At 38.6% G+C, this 27,415-nt stretch overlaps 1 protein-coding gene across 1 annotated transcript; it reads right to left on the bottom strand.

The window, feature by feature from the left end:
* Nucleotides 1-14,978: 14,978 nt before the first annotated feature.
* On the bottom strand, nucleotides 14,979-27,413 carry PEG10 (paternally expressed 10). Its single transcript, XM_045564599.1, is given in 3 exon segments — nucleotides 14,979-19,216; nucleotides 19,219-20,420; nucleotides 27,137-27,413. Coding segments are annotated over 2 exon segments (2,262 nt in total). The 5' UTR covers nucleotides 20,300-20,420; nucleotides 27,137-27,413; the 3' UTR covers nucleotides 14,979-18,035.
* Nucleotides 27,414-27,415: the final 2 nt, after the last annotated feature.

Raw genomic sequence — 27,415 nt, 5'->3', positions numbered from 1 at the left:
ATAATGTCTCATCGTGGTTTCAAAGATTTATATTTTTTGATACTACTTCTTTTTCACTATTATCTAATTTATTAAAATTGCCTACAACTTAACTAAATTACCATATCCCTGCAGGTATTACAATACTTGGCAAGCAATGATGCAAAAGAATGAAAAAGCTTAGTGATTCTCCAAGACTCACAGGAAATTAGTAATAAACTGGGAGTTAAACTTGTAGCTATGAATCCCCCAGCCATTTATGTATGTATGTAATTCTTGGAAGCACAGATAAACTCCTGACTTCCATCTTCTGTTATTATTTCTTTTTGCTAAAATGTATTTTTTTACTACATAATGTGAATGCCACCCAATATTTATGAAGAACATACATAATCATGTATTTCCCCATGTTAACATAAAAAGGATTCTTTGCAAGCTGCTTCAATGAAAATGAACATGAAGAAGAAAATTATTTCTGATTATTAATAATCATATAATACAATTTATTGATGTCAAGTTTCAAGAAAATGTAAAAGCACATAAGTCTGAGGCAAGAAATATTTCTATAAGCCTTTTCCCCTCACACTTATGAAGCCCTAAAGTTATTTCTCCCTTTGGGAGTAGTTCTGTCTAGGAATGAAAGCTTGAAAGTGGCCAAGGAACCCCACGACACGTGTGCTGGTGAAGCAAGTGTTTCATTTATAAATGCAAATATAAAAAAACGAATTGCCAGGCATTTTGAGGAAAACAAACAGTAAGAGAGATACTGTTGAAATAACATAAGAAATATTAAAGTAATTTAATGAGTATCACAAAAGAACATACCTATCCATTTAAAAGTTGTTATCTTGATGCTCTGTGTATAATACTTGATTAAAACTATATAGTAATGTCCAGAAGAGCACCACAATTCAGTCAAAAAATCATTCTTTCAAGTGTGTTAAAGTATAATATTCACAAAAAATAAAATCATGATTCATACAAATATAATATGAAGAAGTATAAAAAATATTATTGAAGTGATTCATGAGGATTCCAGTGTTCAAGGAGCACTGGAGAAGCTATTATAGATACAAATGTGCCTGTGCACACACAGAAATGTTCAGGTAATATGAATGGATAATATAGAAAACTGGTAATTTTTGGGGGGGGAATGATATTTATTGTTACCTTTTTCCCTGGGCAGAAATTATTTCCATTTCTACTGACCAAAAGTCTATAATGCCTGGGAACTTTAATTGATGATGTACAATAAGTCTAGGTAGGTATCTCCTCCTTTAACGGTGATTCTGAAATTGGAGTTCCTGGATCAGCAGCATCTGTATCACCTGGAAATTAGTTAGAATGAACATTCCCAGGCTCCATGCCACATTTATCAAATCAGAAACTGTGGGTGGGAACCCACAATCTGTGGTTTAATAAGTCCTTTAGATGATTCCAAATGTACATTGAAATTAGAGAACCACATCCCTAGATAATCCTTGGATGTCACCCCCTTATGACATTGAAGGGGTATAGTACCCAATGTTTAGCCTTACTTTAAATTTTGCCTCTTTTTTTCATGGCATATAAAAATATTAACACTTTGTACTCTTGGTTTTCCCTAGATTTTGAAAATGCCTCTTGATGTCATTTCCACATTTAAGGCCATCTTCTGTTCCCGTCTTCACAGGCATTTTTATAGGATAAGTCCCAACTATTGAAAAAAGGAAAATGCTAATCTTATTATATTTTCATAAAATAATCTTTATGCATATAATTTTCATATAATTTATAGGGAAATTGAAGAGATGTGGGTTGTAAGTCAAATTATAATATAATGGAGTCCACAAAGCTCCGTATGTGCCCTGTTAAGCCTTAGAAGACTTGGAAGAGCTCTCATCTTATAATGCTGCTAATGCGTATTTCTTCTGCATAATAAATGTTATTGTTAAATTAATAGTTAACATTAATTCTTTTGTTGTACATTCCTAACAAAATTATGGTTCTTTGAAGGTGTGCTGACAGGACTAATTTCTAATTTCAGTTTTTACAGTTTTGTTCCGCCTCTGTACAGTACTGCCAAACAGTAATAAGCAATCTAAGGAGAGAAGGAACTTCTAGCAGCAACATGTTCTATTTCTGATTCTCATGAGTCATCTCAATAATATGTTGTTTTGAAGGTCAGCAGTTGGCAGGAAAAAGCAAAGAAATAACGCATGAAGTTTTAAACGTGCGTGCTCCCCGACAGCACACACGCAGAAGTCTCCATGCAATCAGTACTGATAAGGCTGTTTATGCTTTCAGATTTCTTCATATCTTAAATTTACTGCTCTAAGATGTGATTACTCCTCTGTATAAACATGGGCATGGGGTAACATTTGTCTAGCAAACTGAAAGAAAACAAAAACAAATGAATGTATTTTTAAATGTCCCCTTTTTAATTACATACATATTTATGGTAAAAAATTTAGAAAATACAATCTAAAGTCAAAAATATCAACTTCACTCAAAATCCTACCTTCCAGAATAACAATAATTAATAGTTTTATCTTCACATGAGAATATATATTTATATTAATTTTTTATGTTAATGGCATATACATTGTTTAGAAAAAAGCTAAGGAAATAATTTCTCATCAGAAGAACTGAAATGAATTGTATAAAAATCAAGTGATAATTTGCATTTTTAAAGTATCACAATAAAGATGCCCATGCTTAAGACTCTATTGGCATGAACACAAATTCCAAATATATCAATGAAAAAGCTGAATTTTTGATCAGACCAATGCATCTTTGTTTATTTTATTTAGTCTAAGCTATCGATAATTCTAATTTTGCCCATTGGATTATTCATCCATTGTGTTAGTAATAAAAAACAAATGTGGTCGCCACACCAAGGTGATAGACATTATTTCCTTTCATCCATAAAATCACCTTGAAAAACAGGACTGATACAAGAAAAAGAACAAATTTATAACAGTGCTGGAGACAAAGCAGAGTATCATCGTCATACTTAAAATTTAAGGAGTTTCTTGAAAATATACAGTAGAGAGCAGATGAGTGCTAGAAAACTCAAAGGAATGAAAGCATTGAGTCAGCAGGTTGGTAATGGGAGCTGGCCATGGCCCAAACAGTGAGCCAATTCCCTGAAGAATTGTGCAACACTTGGTCCAGTCCCAACTTGAACGTTCTTTAGCTTACAGGCTAAATTCCATTAGAAAAATTAAATAAACTAGAATTTCTGACTCACGGAAAATGAAGACTCAGCATGAGCTCCTGGGCTGGAGTAAGGTAAAAAGGTAAAATCTGACCCTCAGAACGGACATGACGAAAACAACAAGGACATGCAGTCCCATGCTAAGATAAGCTGAACCACAGTGATCCTTTTCTTATTTCATCTTTTGAGAAAGATCAGTAGATTAATTGTCTGCTTCTTATCTATGGGACCTTCAGAAAAACTGGCTTTTATCTCCTGGCAAGAAATATTTCTATAAGCCTTTTCCCCTCACACTTATGAAGCCCTGAAGTTATTTCTCCCTTTGGGAGTAGTTCTGTCTAAGAATGAAAGCTTGAAAGTGGCCAAGGAACCCCATGACACGTGTGCTGGTGAAGCAAGTCTTTCATTTATAAATGAAAATATAAAAAAATGAATTGCCAGGCATTTTGAGAAAAACAAACAGCAAGAGAGATACTAAAATGAATAGAGAAATATGGAGAAAAAGAAACATAATCTTTTAAAAATTTGCAATTCCTACCTTCAAATAGATGTGAAAGGTTATTACATGCAGAAAATGAAACTATCAGAAAAATAGAGAATTCTTGGAAATCAAAAGTGTGACACCATGATATTTAAAAAAAAGAATTCAACTGTAGGACTGAAAACAAATGACATATTTGTAGAATAATGACCTAATGACTAGAAGACAATATAGAAAGAAATTCACTGTTTTGGGCACTAAGCAAAGAGGTGGAAAATATGAGCAAAATAGTTAAGAAAAATATGTAGTAGATTTTGTCATTCTTTGTGGCCACTCAGCAATTTTGAACATCCTTTCAGTGTCTGAGGAGTTTCCCACCTATGAGCCTCACCAAATAAAAGCCAAAAACTTGCCTGTCCTCTCTCCCTTGTTATTTAAAGGTAAAATTTGGTTGAAAATTAATACTGCAAACTTCAGGGTAGTCCCTACTAAACCGTTTTTACAAAATAGTATAATTAATATGGCAAAAGAAGAGATAAAATGAAATCATAAAATGCTTAATTAAGACCAAGGAAGACAGAAGAAGAGGGAAGAGAAAGGAACAAAAAACAAGTACAATGAATAGGAAACAATTATAAACAGGTACATATTAACCAAACTGTATTAATAACCACATTAAATGTGAATGATCTAAATACATGAACTACAAGACAGCGATTATCAGAGCGGACAAAAAATCAAAATCAAACTCTGTTTCTTACAAGAAAACCACTCTAAGTATAAAAACAGATAGATTAGAAATAAAGGGATGGAGAAAGAAGGACTATGCTAATACTAATAAAAACAAAGCTGGAGTAGCTTTATTAATTTCAGAAAAAGCAGACCTCAGAAAGAAAATTATTAGAGATAAAGACATACAATACATAATGGTAAAGGTGCCACTTCTCTAAGAAGACATACAATGAATGTGTTTGCAGCTAACAACAGACTATCAAAATACATGAAGCAAAAACTGATAGAATTGTAAGGAGAAATAGATAAATCTGCTGTTAGATATGGATACTTCACCTACTAACAGATGGTTAATACTGCATAGATCGAGTAGGCTGAAAATTAGTAGGGATATAATTGACCAGGAAAGCACTATCAATCAACTTGGTGAATTGACAATTATAGGATACTCTATCCAAATTATTGGATAACAGCTAAATAGACATTCTTCTCAAGCTCTCATAGAACATTCACCAAGGTGGACCACAGTCTGGATTATAAAACACACCTTTAAAAATTTTAAAGAATAAAAAAATTTTAAAGAATAAAAAAATTTTAAAGAATAGAAATCATGCACAGTATTCTCTCAGACCATGATGGAATTAAATAGATCAATAAAAGAAAGTTAGTGAAAAATTCCCAAATATTTGGAAATTAAACAACATACATTTAAATAACACATGGTTAACAAAGAAACCTCAAAAAATTATAAAAATATTTTGAACAAAACAAAAATGAAAATATAACTTTTCAAAATTTGTGGGATGCAGCAAAAGCTGTGCTTAGAAGGAAATTTATAGCATTAAATGTCTATTAGCAAAGAAGAAAATCTAAAATCAATGATCTAAGCTCAGAAAACTAGACAAAGAAGAGTAATGTTTACCTAAAGCAATCAGAAGAAAAGAAACAATAAAAATGAGAGCAGAAATTAATGATATTGAAAAGAGTAAAACAATAGAAAAAAATCAGCAAGACCAAAAGCTGTTTAAAAAAAAAAAATCTGTAAATTTGATAAACATCTGGCCAAGCTAACCAGGAAAAAAGAGAGAAGATACAAATTACCAATAACAGAAATAAAAGCAGGTCATCACTACTGATTATTATCAGTAACTGGGCCAATTTTCTAAAAGATACAAACTACCAAAACTCACACAAGGAGAAATAGATAATCTCAATAGGTTTATATCTATTAAGGAAATTAATCAATAATTAATAATCTTCCAAAAAAGAAAGCACCAGGTCCAGATGATTTCATTGGTGAATCTTATTGAATAATATGCAGAAGAAATTATAGCAATCTCTATAATCTTTCATAAAACAGAACCAGAAGAACCATGCTAATTCATTCTATGAAGCCAGCATTACTCTAATACCAAAACCAAATGAAGACATTTTAAGAAAGCTTTCTGTAGAAAACTACAGATCAAAATCTCTCACTATATAGATACAAATCCTCAAAAATAAATTAGCAATTTGAAAAAAAAACTATGAGAAGAATTATACAACATAACCAAGTGGGATTTATGCTAGTTATGCATACTAATTTAACATTCAAAAATTGATCAGTGTAATCGGTCATCAGTAAGCTAAAGAAGAAAAAGCTTTTGATCCTATCAATTGAGGCAGAAAAATCATTTGACAATATTCATTAGCATTCGTGATAAAAACTCTCAAGAGTATAAGAATAGAGGGGAATTTCCTAAATTTGACAAAGAATATCTACAAAACCTTTAGTTAACATCATGCTTAATGGTGAGAAACTGGATGCTTCCCTCAAATATCTAGAACATCCAGAAGGATGTTCCCTCTCACCAATACCATTCAACATCATACTGTAAATTCTACTTAGTTGTAATAAGACAAGAAAAGGAAACAAGCAATATCCAGATTGGGAAGGAAAAAATTCACTTCTCTTTGTTTGCAGATGACTTGATTGTCTATATAGAAAATCCCAAAGACTTAAGACAAAACACCTGGAATTAATAAGCATATGCAGCAAGGTTGGACTTTTCCTTTCGGTCTTCCTTTATCTGAGAGGGAAATAACTTCTATCTTGATTTAGCCACTGTTACTCTGTAGTTTTCTTTTACAGGCAGCTAAAACTGATTCAAACCACATACTAGGGCTTAGAAACATCATTTTGCTTAGTTAAAATCTTTAAAGGGTGAGAGGAGTGTGTGTGTGTGTAACTGTAATACTCTTATGTGTTTTATTATCTGTTCATTTAATGAAGTGGGACACATGAGAGACTGGGATTAATTTAATTCAGTTTTGGAGATGCCGAAGAAAATACCATCATCCCTTCAGCACCAGATAGCCGAAGATTAAGGGAACCCTATTCCACTCAAAGGGCAATGACAACCCTCTGAGATAGAGTGAATGGAATAAGAAAATAGAGTGGGCAAAATTTTGAACTTTGAGTTCATTCAGAAGGGTATTTCTTTTAGCATTAATTTCTCCTAGAAAATTTAATAATTGTGGGGGGTTCATACATTCTAACATGGCTTCCCTGTCATAGAGCTTTCTAAATTTATCTACCTACCCTCATTTGTGGCTTCCTGAACATAATTTGAGATTAAAATAACAAATGGGATAAAACTTTGGCCTAGACTATAAAGTGCTTTTGAAAATAAATGAACATTCTATTATGACCCATTTCAGATGTTTCTGGGGATAAAAGCTAAACTGCCCATCACTGGGCCTAAGGTAAACACGGGAGAAGTGCATGTTCTCAGGGAGAGGACTCACAAGGTAGGTACAGGCCTGCCTTGACAAAGCATGACAGCCACCCCACCGTGCTGCAGAGATTTGGTTGTCAAACCATCCAGTTAAGAGAATGAAGAGCTGGAGAAAATAGAGGGAAACATTTGCTATTTCACTCCACTCTCATACTGTGGCTTATGTAATAAGAGCTGCCCTCTCAGGGGAATTTTGGTGAGGAAACTTCCCCTTCTCCCCCCTGTAGCATCAGGGAGATGGATGTGATGGTCACTGCTCCCCAAAGTCCAACACATTGCACTTGTGCTGTCTTACTGAGTCTTTCTGGCCACAGAATGCTGTCCATTTCTTCACTCTTGCTCTTGAATTCCAGAAGACCCCCTGCGTCAGGGTCAAGAGCAAGGCTATAGAGCTACAGGGGATTCTAAGACCCGTGGTCAATGCACTACAGACACTCCACTGGCTTTGATGTAACCATGCAAACACCAATCAGAAAGAGCCTGTTCAGATCACTTGTATTTATTTTACTATAATAAACACCAAACATATATGTATATACATTCATGTGCCATATAATGATACTTTGGTCAATGATAGACTACAAATAAGACAGTGGTCCCATAAGATTATAATGGAGCTGAAAAATTCCTATCATTTAGTGACATCTCAGCCATTGTAAAGTTATAATGTAATGCATTATTCACCTGTTTGTGGTGATGTTGGTGTGAACAAACCTTGGTGTTGCCAGTTGTATAAATGTATATAGCACATACAATTATGTACAGTATGTAATACTTGATAACAATAATAAATGACTATTGTGGGTTTATGTATTTATTACTATACTTTTTATCATTATTTTAGAGTGTACTTCAACTTATTATTTAAAAAAGTTAACTGTAAAACAAACTCCGGCAAGACCTTCAGGAGATATTTCAGAAAAAGGCATTGTTATCACAAGAGATGACAACTCTACGCATGTTTTGCCCTTGAAGACCTTCCAGTAAGACAAGATGTGGAGGTGATAGACAGTGATATTGATGACCCTGACCCTGTGTAGGCCTAGGCTAATGTGTGTGTTTGTTTTAGTTTTTAACAAAAAAGTTTAAAAAGAGAAAAATAAAACATTTTTGAAATAGAAACAAATTTATAGAATGAGGACATGAAAGAAGATATTTTTGTAACTGTACAATGTGTTTATTTTAAGTTGTGTTATTACAAAAGAGTCAAAAAGTTTTTTAAAAAATTAAAAAGTTTATGAAGTAAAAAAGTTATGGTAAGCTAGGGTTAATTTATTATGAAAAAAGAATTTTTAAAAATAAATTTAGTGTAGCCTAAGTGTACAGTGTTAATAAAGTCCTCAGTAGTGTACTGTAATGTCCTTGGCCTTCACATTCACTCACCACTCACTCCCTGACTCACCCAGGGCAACTTCCTGCCTGTAAGCTCCATTCTTGGTAAGTGCCCAATACAGGTATGCTATTATTTTATCTTTTCTACCATATTTTTAGTGTACCTTTTCTATGTATAGAAATGTTTAGATACACAAATACCCACCATTGTTTTAAAATTGCCTACTGTATTATTACAGTAACAGGTTGTACTCATTTGTAGCCTAGGAGTAACAGGCTATACCATATAGCCTAGGTATACAGAAGGCTATATCGTCTAGGCTTGTGTAAGTACATGCTATGCTTTTTGTACAATGATGAAATTACATAACAATGCATTTTTCAGAATGCATCTGTTAAGTGATACATGACTATATTTATACTTATTTTACTTATATTTATTACACTGTATTTATCATACCATATTTATATTATGAACATGTAAAATAACTATAGAATATATACTGATATATACTAATATATTTGGTACATTTATACTGTATTATATTAATACTTATATTTTTTATACCATACTACATTTTTGTAATAAATGTAAAATTTATATAATATAATATACAATATTGTATTAGTCTGCTAGGGCTGGTGTCACAAAAATGCTGTTAAAAAAGATAAATTTATTTTCTCCCAGTTTTTGAGGTTGAGAGTCCAAGATCAAGGTACCGTCAGGGTTGGTGTTTGGTGACACCTCTCTGTTTGGCTTGCAGATAGCTACCTTCTTGCTGTGTCCTTACATGTCCTTTCTTCTGTGTGGGTATCTCTTTTCTTAGAAGGATAGCAGTCCTACTGGATTAGGACACCACCCTTATGGACACATTTAATCTTAATTACCTCCTTAAAGGCCTTATCTCCAAATAGGTCATATTGGGGGTTAGGGTTTCAACATACAGATTTGGCGGGGAGCGGGGCACAGTTCAGTCCATAACAAATACATGTATTGTATGGATTAACTATACATGAAGTATAAGAGTATAGAAGTAATCAACATTTAAAAAATCCAATAAAAAACTATCTAATCCATCTAAACTACATTTTTCTATTAATGAACACACAACACACACACATACACATTTCTTTGGAGTAGGTGTAGAAGGCCACCTTTTAACCTCTAGGGGAGTGTCTGTGATGGTCTGGTAATCTTCTCTTGGGTAGGGAGGGATACTTTTCCTTCAAGGTGGCCCTCTAAGCCATCACGGTGGATTGGCATCACTATGAAAGCCCTCATCACAATGAAGTCCAGAAGTCCAGAGTCTTGGGCCAGAGACTTGATCTTCCAATGTTGGGGAAACAAAGTGACAGTAGATATTCAGCAGCAGAAGCAAGTCTCACCAAGTTCTGAATGATCAGGATTGTTATACTTAGTAAACTCTAATAGGATGCACTAAACATGCTTAGTGCACATGTGTCTCTGCTACCACTGGTCAACTGGTGGTAAATTTTACATATATGTAAGTCAGTCCAACCCAACATGTCTCTCCTGAGAACAGCTATCACTGGAATGGAGACAACTCCTATATATGGGTGTTGACAATGTCCTGAGGACAAACTGGTGTTTAAGTTCTATCCTCTGTACTTAAATGCAATCTATATAGGCCAAGTCTTATAAAGGTAGGTGCCTAGGCATATCTGTCTTGCTTTTGCTCCCCTTAACTTCTTGATGGGTATGAGGCAGATCATGTGCTTCTTGGGGGGCTATGTAGGTATCTACTCTGCACAATTTTCGTCCTCAGATCCAGAATTGGGGTGGAGGAAAGGAGTAGGAAGGATATTTTAACCTACAGCCCAAATTGCATTCTATAACTTAGCTTGACCATAACAAAGGTGCATTTTAATCCATATCTAACATCCTGTATTCATTCTCAAGTAGGTTCAAAAGAAAAGAGAGATGATGAGTGAACACTCTTCCAACCTAAACGTTGGATTTTAGTAAAGTTTAGCACTTAGTAACAAGGTTTAAACCCAGTTCTCACAATTGGGCATTATTTCAGTGTTGGACTGACAAGGTAATTTGATGGGTCAATTTTGTGGTCCTAAAGCTAGCAAAATGCCATTCACCCTACTTTGATTAAACTTAAGAACTACTGGCAGTGATGAAACTTAGGGCGGTAGTCAGGTGACTCACAGTTATAGAAATGAGCACTGTATAGTCTTTTTAAATTTTTTAAATAGATTTAGGGGGTACAAGTTAAATTCCATTCCATGTTTACATTGTATAGAGGTGAAGTCTGGGCTTTTAGTGTATCCATCACGTGAATAGTGTACTTTGTCCCTCTTAGGGAATTTTTTCTCCCTTTCCCCCTTCTGCTCCCCCCTTTTGAGTCCATTGTACCACTGTGTGTGCCCTTGTACAGTCATAGTTTAGGTCCTGCTTATAAGTGAGATGCAGTCTTGACAAAAACTTAGTCCTAGAAGGTGGGATGTTGTGCTATTTTACTAGACTTACTCTAACATCATATTGATGTAAATGAGATTTAAATAATGTTGAAACTTCTTAAAAATAGAATAGACAGAAATGTTTTTGTTTACTTTTTTTTAAAGATGAATTTTATCTATAGTAAATTTTCATAAGGGGCTGTCTCTGAGTATAATTGCCACCTATTTTTTCCTTGGTTTTTGACATGGACTGCTTGAGAAGAACCAGCCAATGATACAAAGTTATGTAAGTTGTGATTAATTTTAATTCAGGGATTTTTTTTTAATGTAAGGACTATAAGGCTAGCTATAAAAATAATTAATGATCTTCCAAAGTTTCACTTGCTTACTTTTTAGACTTATTCTCTTGAGTCAAAATGTTATTCTGTAAATTATCCTGAGTTACCAGGAATTGGGATTCTAGATATATAGGTGTCAGCTATCTCCAGGGATTTATTGAGGAATAGACTTAGGGAATTTTATTTTGTGCTAAAAGTGTTGCTTTGGAGATTAATTTGGGAGGAAAGAGCCATTTGACCTCCCTTTCTCTTGTTCATCCTTTCTAATCCTCAATTGAAAAACACTAGCAAAAATAAATAAACATTTAAGAAATTGAGTGTATGCTAGGAAAAAAACCCTCAAATATCAAATATTATGCAATAGCCTTTGTCTGTACTAAATGATGATTAAATGGTGCCTACTCACAAATGACTAGGGCCACTATGGTGCCTAAGAGCAGCTGGGGTACCCTGGTCCTGTGGTTTGGGTATGGTTTGTCTCTACCAAAACTCATGTTAAAATTTGATCCCCAGTGAGGTGGTTTTGGGAGGTGGGGCTTAGTGGGAGGTGTTTGGGTTATTGGGGGTGGATTCCTTATGAGTGGCTTGGTGCTGTTCTTGAGGTTGTGAGTGGGTTCTCACCCCCATGAGATTGGATTGGTTCTTGTGGAAATGGATTAGTTCCCTTGGGAGTGGGTAGTAATAAACCAGGACATCCTTCAAGTTTTCCCATTTCCATGTGTCTGCTTCCCCTTTGACCTTCTCCACCATGTTGTGATGGAGCACGAAAGTCCTTGCCAGAAGCCAGGGCCACACCCTTTGAACTTCTCAGCCTGCAGAACAGTGAGCTAAATAAACCTCTTTTCTTCATAAAGTACCCACTTTCAGATGTTCTCTTATTTATAGCAACACAACCTGACACCTGGCTAGAGAATTCTTGGGTGTTCACCTTCCAACTGCATTAAGTGTCTCAGGTGTCTCAGTCCAGAGGTCTGTGTCCCACATTGAGTCCCCCCAGACCTAGCCTACTGTTTCTTTTTTTTTATTTCAGAATGTTACAGGGGTACAAATATTTAGGTTACATATGTTGCCCTTGCCCCACCTGAGTCGTAGCTTCAAGCGTGTCCCTCCCCTAGATGGTGTGCACCACCCCTCATTAGGTGTGAATATACCCATCCCCCCTCCCCCCTGCCCAGCACCCAATGAATGTTACTACTATATGTGCACATAAGTGTTGTTCAATTAATACCAATTTGATGGTGAGTACATGTGGTGCTTGTTTTTCCACTGTGATGCTTCACTTAGTAGAATGGGCTCCAGCTCTATCCAGGATAATACAAAAGGTGCTATATCACCACTGTCTTAAACATTGAAATAAATCCATAAATTATGATTGATTTCTTTGCCCCCCTCCACACTTATTTATCTATCCATATTCTTCTCCAAATACAGTCATCCCTTGGTATCCACAGGGGATTGGTTCCAAGAACACGCCCCTCCCCCACCCCACCCCCTGCAAATACCCAAATCCACAGATGCTCAACTCTTTTATGTAAAATGGCATAGTATTTGCATGTAATCTATGAATAACCTCCTGTATACTTCAAATCATCTTTATATTACTTATAATACCTAATATGATATAAATGCTATGTGAATAGTTGTTGTACCATGTTGCCACATTATCTGTATTATCTTAATTGTTGTATTATTTATTTATTTATTTATTTATTTATTTATTTATTTATTTATTTTTCTGACTCTTTTTGACCCAAAGTTGGTGGAATCCGAAGATGCAGAACCTCTGGATAAGCAGTAAAGGCTGGGGATTGGGTGTTTGTTTAATTCCTCTGGGAAAATATTAGGTGTTTTGGGTAATAAATAGTTTTTAAATATTTTATAGATTATGTGCCAAATAGTCTCCCATTCTGCTATGCACGTTCTTTATCTTTATAAAAACCATTCAAAACCATTCATCTTAGTTTAGATGATGATTAATTTGTTTACCCTCCCCACACTAATAAGTTCTTCCTTCTTGTAGACCTTGATTTATCTCACATTCATTAGTGTATTTTTTGAGATGTGTCTGGGTCAAAAGTAATTCTTCTCCACACAGATATTAACTGTCTTTATTTGTTTTTAAAAGTTGTTTATTTTCCCATTATTGGGAAATAAACATTCTTATTTTGTGCTGCTGATTTAATCAAAAAGGCAACTGAGAGCTCCAATCAGTGGAGCAGGGGCTTCTATCAAGACTGGCCAATGAATGTACATTTATATCTTCGAAGTTAACATAGTGTGGTCCTCATTTTAAACAGGTGTTCTGATTAATTACTGGTGTCCACTACACTGGATAGGAGAGTTTCTTTATATCACTTCCTTCATTAAAGTTTTTAAAAAATATATTGCTACTGCTGTGTAAAGTTAAGTTTAATGTTCCGGACTAGCCTTGGGATCCCAGCTATGTAACTGAATTTAATATAACCTTGAGGCTCGGCACCTTTTTTTAAGTTTTATTAAATCACATGGATTATGGTGAGAAGTGGGGGTCTGGAGGAGGAGGAGTCTAGGTGTAACTGAATAGGGATGAATAGGACATTTCAATTTTCTTTCAACGTGATTTGGTGAATCACTTTGATGCCACATTGTTTAAATTATAAGTAACCCCCCAAGCAGCCATTTGATAGCTGAGTTGGTTCTTGGCTGAGCACCCTCACTCCCATATTTTTTCAACCCCACCCACCACCCTGCAAACCACTGGAGTCTGTGAACTCTGCTACACGAACAGCTACTCAGGGTATCCTTCTTCTGAGGGAAGATGGCTTTTAGTCGTGTCTTTTCATCATTAGCCCTAGATCTTTCCTTTTAATCATCATCTTCCCAATAAACCACTATGTTTATGTAATTACCATGTCACACGAACCCTTTGAAATTAGAACACTAAGAGTACTTTTTTCAGATTTTCTATGGGCAACTTATTATTCTTTAACTTTGATTAAAGTCATTATATTTTAAAATCTGCTAGGATGAGGGCTTCATGAGTCCTATCTGCCACTTTTTCCTTAGATGAATTTCACTATCTCACAGATGATATGTTAGTGTTAATTGGTATAAAAATAAATATGCATGTTGCTTCCCCACACATCTCTACTGCATTTGATATGTCTTCCTCTATGTCCTCATTAATACTTTATAATTTTCTATTAATAAATCTCAAGTATTTCAAGTAAAATTGATATTAAAGTTTGCCCTATTATGTCACTAGAGTTGCTATTAATTGTGTGGCTTTATTTTATATGTTAAAGTTTTACAGCTGGAATAATTGGTTGATTGCATGGAATTTTCTGGTTATATAATTGATAGTGAGTTGTATGATTTATATATTCTTTATACCACCATCCCCCATTCCAAACTCAACCCCACCCCACCCTCTCCCCAGGCCCACACCTCCCCACTACCCCACCCTCTCCATCCCTCTCCCCAGGCCCACACCTCCCCACTACCCCACCTTCTCCATCCTCCTCTTCCCAGGCCCCCATCTCCCTACTACCCCCACCTTCTCCACCCCCTTCTTCCCAGGCCCCCACCTGCCCACTTCCCTACTCCCTCTTCCCAGGTCTCCAACTCCCCACTACCCCATCCTCCCCAACCCTTCTTCCGAAGCCCCCACCTCCCCAATCCCCCACCCCATTCCCTTGATGATGGCAGACGCTGAAAGGATCAGGACACAGTTTGCACTTAACCACTAAATCTTTATTGAATTTTTATTATAACAGCAATACAGTATTAGTAAATAGAAAGCATTACAGAGTAAAGAGAATACAGCAATAGTTTGAAGAAGGGGTAAGGAGAGGAGGCAGGGTAGGGGGAGGGGTTCTGGCAGGGGTGTTTCTTCATCACTTTCCTATAACTTCCATGAATATTTACCATCCATCGTGATCAATTTCCTTCCAGCAAAAATTTCTCAAAGGGTGCCTATCCATCTATCTAGGGCCTCTATTAAATTGTTAATCCAATCACCTTTGAACTTTCTCCCACTAGGGTTTTATCCATGTCCAATTCACTTTAAATGGGTTGATCTCCCTGCAGTTCCCCCCGAGTTTATTTGGAATCTTTAAGGGTAGCAGTTACAGGGTAAAAGGTCACAAGTAAGTACACATGTCCACTTAGAGATAGTTAATACATAATATCATTCTAACTTTCTAAATAACCCCACCTACTTAAGATTAATAGTCCCTCCCACCCAAAAATGATTACATAGATCCCCTATTACTTAAAGTGATTACACAAAGAAATAAAAACAATGCAACTTTCCACAGACCAATTCAACAGCATTCTACAATCTGAAACAACAAAGAACTTTCAGTCCCATCAGATAAGTGTTCTCTGTTTAGATGAAAATGTAGCATGATTCCCTCTGGGCTCTTCATTTCTGCAGGTGGTCCTTCATTTCCATCCAGGTCTTTTTCCAGCAGGGTGTTCTCTGTTGCCAATCTTGGAACTGTATCTGATATGAGATGTTTGTTGTAGATGACAACTGGATCAATTCAGGAGTCCAAGAGGTACCTGCAAACTTAAACAGAATTCCAAACTGCACCCTATAGATGTGCCCCTCTTATTTTGTGCACCTGTAAGTTCACTGTAATACTTCACATGATTTAATCAAACTAATTCTCCTTTTTCCGACATCTAAGACAAATACCTCATTGTTCACACTAAATTGACCCTTCAGAAATGTATGTAAACTTTCTCTGTTTCAATATCCTAGCATAATGACCTTAGCTAGTTCTCACCTTTGCTCCCTTTCTAACTTCTTCAGACATCAAATTCCCTTGCTTTTTCCTTTCTTATGAAAAGGCATTTCTGGTGGAAAATGCCAACAAAAATTTAAAGGATTCAATTAACAAAAGTTTGATCAACAGCAATGAAATAAATCGATTAGAGTGAAAGGAAACTTACCCAAAGGAAATTTGACCAAAGGAAACTTAGCCAAAGGAAACTTAGCCAAACTTTAATACTATAGAATAATATATTTAAAATTACTTATCCTTAACATCTACATTTATAGATAGCACATATAGCAATAGAGCATAGCACACACTGCCAAAAAGTTAATCACAAGCTTCAGTAAACAGTCAATGTGTCAGGGACTTTGTGAGTTGTTAACCCACACCACCATGCGCTCCCTGACTGTTCCTGTCGTTGGCCAAACGCTCCAGACTTTTGCTTGCAGTGGTGGCAAATGTCCGTGTGCACATGCAGGGGCTGCAGACCATGCCCATTTCTAGGCACTCTGCAGCTTGAAGATCACTTGACAACCATAAATTTGACACAGAATAACTTGAACTCAAATGTATGGAGAATGAAGGGGTATGAGGTAAACTGAAATGACATCTCACAATAGTCTAGAAGCACAAACGCACCATTTTAAAACTACTCAAAAACACAAGTGATTGACAAGCTTTCTGATTCCATTGAAGAAAAAAAGTGTTGTTTTGTATTAAGTAAATAGCCAATTAGGTTTCTTCTTTGAAACTGTTTACCATTTTGTGTGATTTTTAAAGGCCCAATTGATTGAAGTGAAATTATATATGATTTTCAAATTGAAGACTGAAGATGAACTGCTTTACAAATACTCCAGTTCTGAGGAGCCTCTCATTCACAGTGTTTTAAGAAGTTCACAGTAGAAGTATCTCACACTACATTATCACTTTTACTTAGTTTAACAGTAAGAATTTGTAATTCAATGGAAATTTTTGAAAGCATAGTCACCACTTTAAAACATTGTTAAAGGACACTACCACAGCTAAAAGTTTTAAAGTATTTAAGCATGCAAGAATAAGAGTGGGTGATAATGAATACGTGATAGAAAATGCTGATGAAAAATGAAACTTCACCATCAGAGTCCTCTCCATGACAATTTGAAATAAAACCATGTTGTTTTCTACTGCTCAAACCATGTTTTGGCAATTGAAGCCTGCCTCTCATCTCCGTGTGCAGCAGCAAAAATGGAGTCTCAGCAACCAGGCAGGAAGATGACACACATCCTGCAGCAGGGTTCATGGCAGTAGTAAAGAATTAAAAGAGAGAGGTTAGTTCAAGGTAGTAGCAAGGGACCAGGTTAAAGGAAGTCAGGCAGTCCCAGGTTAGCACAAATCGTCCAGGAGACACCAGAGGTGCCACTGGATTGAAGACAACTCTTGTGTTGTCTGTTGCAGAATCCATCTGAGAGAACACTTTCTTTTCAGGCTTGAGGTGTTTCACGCCATAGGGTTTTTTTGCCGGCTTCCGGGAGAACTAGTCGAGTTGCTGCTCCTTGAGAGTTGACGGAACCATGCAAACGGAGTTTGAAGATGGTGAAGTTTCTAGAGGTGCAGCAGGAGAATCACGGAAGCCTTTCCATGCTGCACCAGTACTTGTGGCTTCCTTTAAAGGCTTCGGTCCTCCAGTGAGGGTACCGAAGCTGCAATGAAAGTCATGTCCTCCTCCTCCTCCTTTTCTCCCCCTCCGTAAAGAAATCAGCATTTCCTGTGTTTGCATCAGCTTCTCTGTAAATGTTAAGGAATTTAGCAGCCTATAATTTAGATGGTGACAGAGCTTTCAGGCTTCCAGGATTAGCTGCAAAGTAAACTTGATAATTATTTTAGTTAGATTAGCAGACATATGATGTGTGCCAGTCCGGGGTGGCCCTGAAGATACAGTAGCCTAACTTAGCACACAGTCACTGATTGAGAAGCTGAACAGGAATCAATTTGGAGGGCAGAGATCCTCAAGGACATGACAGGTATTCACATGGTACTGTAGGATGGAGGCGGTGGTGGGGGCGGTGGGGGGGGGGTGGCGGCTGCGGTGGGGGGGTACTGTGGTACCGGAGGCTGGCGGTACCAGTGCGGATTCCAGGTGATCATGACAGGCACGTAGAGTGATCTTCCTTGTCCGTCGCGTCCCACTGGGTACCAGGCGAATCCTACTGGGTAGGTCGGGTACGTGGTGTACGTGGGATACGTTTGATATCCAGGTACTTGAGGTACGTATTCAGTGTAAGTTGCCAGGTGAGCTTGGTCTTCTAAGTTTGGAATAGATAGACGAGGATACTGATTCTGGATAGTGAAATTGTTTGGAGCTCTGCAATCATAAGAAACTTGCAGTTTCCACCCCCTCTTCACTTGGAGAACTTGTGCTCCATTAGGTGCAATGGTCGGAGTAATTAGGCCATCTTTTACATTTCTTGCCACAAAATCTCGGAGAGCTGCCATTTCAGGTTCAGACAGTGAGTACACATGTCCACTGGGAATGCTGTGTGCTCCAGGTATCATTTCTATGTTAGGGTCAACCAGGCGGTGATCTGGGTAGACGTGCTCATCTACTGGAGTGTACACATTCTGGACATAATAATACCTCACTGGTTGGTAAACTCTGTATCCGTCTACTGGATAGTAAAGTGACGGCTGTGTTGGCGGTGACGGCAGGGACGGAGGTATTGGAGAATACATCCGGCAGTGGTAGCGGCAATATTCGGAATCAAAGACGATAGATCGAGTGCTCCAGGTGATGTTGGGGTCATGTGTGCTCAGCCAGCGAACCCCCAGGACGATGGGGAAGAATGGAGACTGAGTCACGTCAAATGAGATCACCTCACGGTGATCTGCCAGGTCAACTATCAGGTCGTGGGTTTCGTGGACAACTGGGCCCGATGCTATGGGGCGCCCATCAATTGCTTCCACAAGTATTGGCCAGTCCTTGACTCTTATAGGAATTCCATTTTGAGCGACGTATTCGTGATCAATGAAGTTGCCAGAAGCACCAGAATCGATCATGGCTCGGACGAACAGGGTGTGTCTGCCCGGAAGATGAATCTGGAGCATCACTTGCAAGTGTGGAGACGAGACAGCATCATCTTGTGGGGACCTTATTATTTCTGGCCCGGTCGCTGAAGGTCCCTCTACAGCGGGGCCGGGGAGTTTCCCGCCGGCGAAGATTTTGAGGCCTTGGCAGGACAGTTGTCGGCGTAGTGACCTCCTGTTCCGCAGTAGAGGCACAGGTTCAGCTTTCTGCGCCTTTCCTTTTCTTCCTGGGTCAGGCGCATGCGGGCACCTCCCACGGGCTCGGTGGGGTCGACCTGGTGGTGGCCGGACGGCTGCTGCAGCACCAGCGCCCGGGGCGGGGAGCGCGGCTTGCGGGCGGCGGCGGCGGCAGCGGCGGCGGCGGCGGCCCGGGCCAGCCTCCTCTCGATGTGAATGCACAGGCCGATCAGCGCGGACAGCGTCTTGGGGACCTCGAGGTGGGACAGCTCCTCCTGAATGCGGTCGTTGAGGCCCTCGTGGAACTGGTCAATCAGCGCAGGCTCGTTCCAATCCAGGTCCTGGGCAATCATCTGGAAAGCGTTGGCGTAGTCGACGACAGACCCCATGCCTTGGCGCAGACGTCTGATCTTGCGTTTGGCAGCCTCTCGCCTCTGAGGGTCTTCAAAGACGTGCTTCATCTCCATCATGAAGGCTGGGTAGTTGTGCATCAGGTAGTGGGATCGCTCCAACTTGGCTGAGGCCCAACGGGCAGCACGGCCGGTCATCATGCTTGTCACGAAGCAGACGCGGACACGATCAATTGAGAAATCACGGGTACTTTTTTCCATGAAGATCTGGCACTGGGTCATGAAAGGAGCGAGCATGTCTGGGTTGCCATCGAACTTCTCAGGAAGGTCTTCTGGGCACTCTTCCTCGATCGGAGGGGGTGGGATGGCAGCAGCTGCAGCTCCCTGGAGCTCGAGGTCATCCTCTTCCTCAGGGGTGGGCTCCACTTCCACTTGCTCGCGAAGGGTGGTGTTCTCCTCTGTGAGCTTCTGCACCTGGCTCTGCAGGTTGTTGTTCTCCTCAGACTGTCTGATGACCTTCTCTCTTAAGTTGTTGATCTCTTCAGAGAGCTCATCCCTCCTGCGTTCGGTCATGTTGGGCACGCAGGGGCTCTTATGGCCGCTGGGCTTGTCCTTGTCGTCGTTGTTGTTGTTGTTGGGGGGAGGGGGAGGAGGAGGAGGTGGGCAGTCGGCGGGACCCATGGCGATGGTTGGGCGGGGAGGAGACCTCCCGGCAGCAACTTCACTTCTTTGGGGATGGAGGCCTGGATCCTGGCCCCCTCTTGCACCCCTTCTTCTCTTTGTTTTCAAAATCCGCTTATTTCTGCAAATGAAGATAAATGTATACATTGAACTAATCCATTCAAAGCCACACAATGCAGACAAAAAAGATTTAATATTTAAATCATCTCCTTGCTCTACTTGCTTACGTTAATAATTAGTGAACAAAGTAAACAAACCCTCAGAATTAGAGAGAAAGAAGTTATCAATCAGGACACTAGATAACAAAAAGTACACTACTTTTTAATGTCCAAAATGACCTTTCCTTCTCAAAAGCCACCTGTTCATTATGATTCAACAATACATAAACTTTATCAATAGTATGCTTACCTTTACAGACTATAAAAGAATGTTGAGACCCTCCAAACAAGTAGTTTTATACCCAAGGAACAAAGCAAGAAACTTCCAAGGCAAACATGGACACCAAATAAATTATGCAAATTAAAGCCAAAATAATAACCTGCTATCAGAGAAGTTAGGCAAAAAATAGCTAATATTCAAACCAATAGGGAACCACATAAAAAGAAGGCAATATTGAAATCACAATGCCTGTATTCAATAGCCCTGGGGAGGGGACACTCCAGCCAACTGCCATGACCCTGGTCCACCTCTACAGAGAAGATAACTGATTAACAAATCAAAACAACCACCACCACTACAAAAGCCACAGGACTGTCTAAATTGTCTTTCTGACCATAACAATGAACAGCAACAGGTATATGTCTGTTTCCTCCTCATTATGCAATCATTCAAGAAATATTAATTGATACTTCCTAGGAAGGGCTAGGCTATAAACAGGACATTCAAAGAAGCCCAATAATAGTGTACCTCAAACTTTTTAAGAGGATTTAATTAAATAATGCAGGTAAATCATATAGTATCTAATAACTGTTAGCTAATATTAATAAAGTTATTAATCAGAAAACAAGTAACTTTCTGTGTAAAAAGACTGGGATTAAAATAGGGAGGGGCTGCAACTATAGCAACATGGGCATAAAGATATATATCACACATTATATATAAATATATTTAAAAAATACTGTTTTGGTCAAACAAATCTAGGGCTTTATTTTGTCCTGCAGGTCACTAGTTTGCAATCCCTGTTTTTTTATCAAGATTGGTCAGCACAGCCCCAACCAAAGGTTTGTAATGTTAAAGTGGGACAGGGCTGTACTCCTAGGGGTGAGTGGATGTATATGTGGGGGGGGGGGGGGGGGAGGAAGTAGTTAATTGTTCTAAGCATGGTATGAGTGTGATGACAATAAATCACACATAAAAATTCCTGACACAGTGTCTGTGTACTTCCTGAAAATAGGGTTAAGTGCATTTAGAGTAATTTAATTATTTTAAATAATCTCAAATCCCAAATCTTATATTTGGAAAATTTACATATATTAAAACTTCAAAAAAGTTCAAAAAACTTTTTAAAATATTAAAATACTTTAAAGTTTAAAAACATAAATATAAAAGTTAGGTTGCAAAGTTTTAAAACTTTTTAGGTTACAAAGTTTTAAAAACTTTTAGGTTACAAAGTTAAATCCAAATCCTATATTTGGAAAATTTACATATATTAAAACTTCAAAAAAGTTCAAAAAACTTTTTAATTTAAAATATTAAAATACTTTAAAGTTTAAAAATATACATATAAGAGGTTACAAAGTTTTAAAAACTTTTAGGTTACAAAGTTAAATCCAAATCCTATATTTGGAAAATTTACATATATTAAAACTTCAAAAAAGTTCAAAAAACTTTTTAATTTAAAATATTAAAATACTTTAAAGTTTAAAAATATAAATATAAAAGTTAGGTTACAAAGTTTTAAAACTTTTTAGGTTACAAAGTTTTAAAAACTTTTAGGTTACAAAGTTAAATCCAAATCCTATATTTGGAAAATTCACATATATTAAAACTTCAAAAAAGTTCAAAAAACTTTTTAACTTAAAATATTAAAATACTTTAAAGTTTAAAAATATAAAAACAAAAGTTAGGTTACAAAGTTTTAAAACTTTTTAGGTTACAAGGTTTTAAAAACTTTTAGGTTACAAAGTTTTAAGAACTTTTAAACAAACAAAAGTTTAAAAACATAACTGATGTCTGTGTTCCTCCGCCCAGGGCCCTGAGGGGTAGAGAAATATCCCTTTTCTCACCCTTTCCTAACACCCCTCCCCCCAACTGTTTAGGCCCTTGCCCTGCCCCAAACCCACCACCCACAGCCACTTTCCCTATGTCCTGTGTTGCTGGTGGTCTCTCCAAGGACTGGCTATAGCAAGTAGGGTCCTGAAGGGACAGAAATTAGCATACCATTTTAATAGTTGTAAATCTGCTACTTAATTAATTACTTTAGTAACTTAGGGTACAAAAGACATTCAAGATAAAATATTCAAGTTTAGAAAAAATTAGAAGACACAATAAACACATCATAACCTGTGGCATTTAGTCTCATTTCCAAATCCTTAAACCAATATATTGTATTGGTGACCCTGATGACATAAGGGCACAACATAATTTAATAAATAAAAATTGCATTAAGAGTTTTAATGTCCCATTAAAAAAGAACTAATAAAGGTCAGGTGACTAAGGCACCATTTATTGCTATCTAGACATTAATACTTTCAAAGCACAGAGACAAAACTTTCTAATGGGCATTCATGGCATGGCTTGGTATAGCCTGACCCAGGTCAGGAAGGTTAACAACCTATATGTCAATCACACCCAGTGAGGTGGGCTCTATGAAAGCCCAGGTCTGATGGTTTTAATATCTGCAAAAAACAATGCTAGGAGACAAATAACAATACTTTAGGAAGTCAGTAAACAATTACTATATTGTTAGGGCAACAAAAGGTCAATAAGGGTTAAAAATTCAAATGCTTTTGGTATACAGGAAAGTAATTTAAAAGTGAGAAAAGACCAGAGTTAAGATAATAGGGAGGGGCTGCAATTATGTAACTTGGGGATGCATGCCCCACCCCAGTCCCAAGATACTCAAGTCCATTTTTTAATACAGTGCTGGTCAAACAAATTCAAGGCCTACTTTAGCCTGCAAGGTCACCAGTTTAAGACCTGTGACCTTTACCAATACTAGGCCTTAGCCCCTCACTGGGTTTGGATGGGGTAGAGGGTGGGCTAGGGGGTGGGGGTTTCCAATTTTGTGGTGGGACTGTAAGTTCTAAAAGAGATAACTGCCCAGGGCAGAACACTTTATCCATTAAAAGTAATAAGGTAGAGGGCAGGGAGGTTAACAGTGAGTGTAAGTAAAGCATAAATATGTTTAAACAGTAATTGGGGCAGCATAAATTAATCTGGAGAAGGAGAATTTAATTTAATTTATAGAACGATGACTCCTTAAACTACCCCTTAGCAGGGCCTGGATTAGAGAGGTGGGGTCAAAAGGTCCTATTCCTGAAAATTGAAAGGACACACTTCATAAAGCCAAGCTGCCTGGGACAAATGCCATCTTTAAATGGTAATGATTTCATTTTTAGTCTACTTAGGAATTAAATACAGTTGATTAATTATTGACTCTTCACAATGACTTCTAAAAATTTCTATTCCACAAACACACTAAAGAGCAATAATAGCCAAAAACAATACTTAAACGTCCCATTAGGAAATGACACTTCATTAAGCAACTCTTAGTTGTTTTGCATTTTCAAATGTCCAAATTTGAGTAATATTGTAAATTATTTATAAAATGTAAATCCTATTAATATGCACATGTTTTTACTATTGTTTTGAACCTTGTTAATATGCAGATACACAATTTCCAAAGACGAGGGAAAGCTGTAATTATGTTAAACACATATTTTCCATAGATTGTTAGGGATTGGGTAGGGGGAAGGTGACAGATTTTTGGGAGCCAAAGCTCCCACTTTCCCCTTTAACAAAGTCCTGGCTCATGGTTTGTAATATATAGAACCAGGTTTTAAAATGTCTTCATTCAGTTAGAATCATAATGTTTACATGGTACATCTGACTGGCAGTTATGATTTTTTTTACTCAGATGTTTAATTATGCCAGCTGAAACAATCTATATTTTGTAATGTAACCACTTTATGTTACAGTATGCAAATTTTAAATAATACCAATATGTACCATTAATAATCCACTTGCCCAAAATTTAAATAATTAGCTTTTTTTATGAAAAAAGCTAATTATTTGGATAATTAGCTTTTTATGAAAAAAGCTAATTATTTGGATAATTAGCTTTTTATGAAAAAAGCTAATTATTTGGATAATTAGCTTTTTATGAAAAAAGCTAATTATTTGGAAAAATTTAATTTAGGTGTTTTATAATTACAGCTTATGTTACTGAAATTTAAAAATACATATTTTTTTTAAAAGATACTAATAAATATGTGAGAGATAAGGTGAGCAAAGCAACCTAGGACAGCAAAGCACCATAGGAAATAGTAGCAAGAAACCAGAAAAGACCTGCAGACACCAAATAAACCAATTTAGTTTGGTCATTTAACATATTTAATGAATGCCTACGATATGCCAGGCATAATTTATTATATGTAGGCAAGTTAGCCAGGGCTAATCCCCTAGAGTTCCAAGAAAAAAAAAAAAAACAACTTCATAGATACACAAATAAAAGCCTCATTCTCCAGAGGTCAAGCCAGCAGCACCAATAGGTCACTTCAAACTCCAAGCTCAAGTTGTTCCTTATTTTGTATCCACCAAAGCATCTGATTCCAGTAGGTCCACTAGTGTCTCAAAAAAACTTGAATGTGAAATTATAAAAGTTTTATTTTTCATTTGTAATAAAGACATTTGGCTAAATTGTCTTTAGAGGCACTTGGCATGTCAGCTTATAAGTTCCCTTCATAACCCACTACCAGGAGTTTAAAGTTTGAGATTGTTACTTAATATATGCAAAGCACTTATTAAAAGTGCTCACAAATGCCAGGTATAATAATTATTGTTGTTAATTGTTCTTATTATTTATTAGATACTAGTGGACAAAAAGCAAAACCAGCACAGCAGAGAAACCGCAGGGGGGTGGGGCCGAGCAGCCAGGCTCAGGCAAGAAAGGCGCGCAAGCGCAGAGGAGATGGATCTGATGGGAGGGGCTAGGGCTCACAGTGCGCAGGCGCAGAGAGGCTCTGAGGGAGGCGGGGCTACAGGCCAGCCCAAAGGAGGAAGGCCAAGGAGAGGTGGGGTCTGGGCAGGCTACGTCAGAGGAGGTGGGCCAGTGAGGGGCGGGGTCTGGGCAGGACACCTCAGAGGAGGCGGGCCAGGGAGGGGCGGGGCCTGGGGAGGCAGGGTTTAGAAGGCGCGCTCTGTGAAGGCGCGCTGCCGGGGAGGCGCGCTCAGAGTAGGCGCTGGGGAGGGTGGCAGGGAGGCGCTAAGCGTGCTCAGGGTGATACTGCAGAGAACGCTTGCTAGGATGGGCGGGGCAGGTCTGAGACTGGCTGCTCAGGGCTGCAGAGTATTTGCACGCCTCTCCCAGGATCCCCCCTCCCAGAACCCCTCCCACCACCCTCCAACAGCCAGATTCATTTCATGCAGCAAGAGCAATCACCCCCAGATCCAATACCCCCCCATACTCAGCAAACTGACAGTTTCCACAAACTGTTGCTGGACGCCAATTCGCGCCACCACAACTACATCGCCACTTCAGTCTCCCCAACTAGGGAGGCAGCCAGCTCTGCCATCACCAAAAGATTCCCTTTTCCACTCAAGTTAGCGCCCTTCCACTCCATTGCTATAGCAGGAATGGTTATGGGCAGAATGTTAAACGTTAATTTTTACCAGAGGCTCCATTTTGTCTAACAGCACCATCATGCCAAGCACCATCCCGCAGAAAAATATAGTGGGAGCCATTCCAAAAGGTGAAAGGGTGGGGTCCCCCTCTAAGAAGACAGAGTAATAGTACTCTGCCGTTCATATCCCTGCATATCTGGTTTATTTGTAGCGCAAAACAGTCTGCAGCTCATGTACCTCTGCAGCTGTTATCACTTTGTAGCGCCTTTTAGGTGTAAATTGTTCCGCAGCTCATGTACCTCTGCAGTTCATGTGCCTAGTCGCGCAATGAAGCGCTGTTGTAGAGCTAATTGTTATCATTTTTATAGCGCTTTTGTAGCGCTAATCTTCTGCAGCTCTGATTTTGTAGCGCATTTAAAGCGCAAATCAGTCTTCATTCTGCAGCTCATATCGCTACAGTTCATAATGGTTTGTAGCGCAATTGAAGCGCCTATCAGTCTGTAGCGCATGAAGCGCCTGTCTGTAGCGCATGAAGCGCCAGGCTGCAGCGCATGAAGCGCCTGTCTGTAGCGCATGAAGCGCCAGGCTGCAGCGCATGAAGCGCCAGGCTGTAGCGCATGTAGCGCCCATCAGTCTGTTAGCGCATGTAGCGCCCATCCGTTTGTAGCGCATGTAGCGCCAGTCATTTCGTAGCGCACGAAGCGCTCATCAATCAGTTTTTAGCGCATGAAGCGCTTATCAGTTTGTAGCGAGCCACACTTGGTAGCACATTTGAAGAGCAAACTGCAAATAGGTCTGTAGCTCATGTCCGTCTGCAGCTCATTAACTGTCCGCAGCTCATATCTGTCTACAGCCCGTTTCGGGACTTGGATCCTGGAAACCAAAGCCCGTGAAGGACTGGTTTCCCCACTCTGTTTTGGGATACAGCCAGTGAAGGCGTGACAAGGTTTGCAAGGAGACGTTCTTGGGCGCTACTCCATCTCCTGCAGCTCCCGATAGAACGGGGAATGAATGTAATCTTAAAAAAAAAAAAAATCCTCACCGCATACTCACCACGCGAGGACTCCTCTGCGAAGACAGGATGGACGAGGTCCCACACCTGAGCCAGGCGTGGGCTCCACTGGGTGCTCCGCAGCCCGGAGTGGCTCCGGACGCGAGCCCGCTCAGCGGACCTTTCGGGAGGCTCGAGGCTCGGTGGACCTTCTCCGCTGCTCTCAGGTTCCTTCGACACACACCAACCGAAGTTGAAGCGCGTGTACCGGGAGCGGAGATTGGCAGCCTTATATAGGCTGAACAGAGCAGGGGGGCGCCAAATCCCAGCGTGCTCCGCGG

This window comes from Lemur catta, chromosome 11, assembly GCF_020740605.2.
Source record: "Lemur catta isolate mLemCat1 chromosome 11, mLemCat1.pri, whole genome shotgun sequence".
In the NCBI taxonomy this organism is placed as follows: domain Eukaryota; kingdom Metazoa; phylum Chordata; class Mammalia; order Primates; family Lemuridae; genus Lemur; species Lemur catta.
Note: the sequence above shows the minus strand (reverse complement) of the source record. Positions and strands in the feature narration are given on the sequence as shown.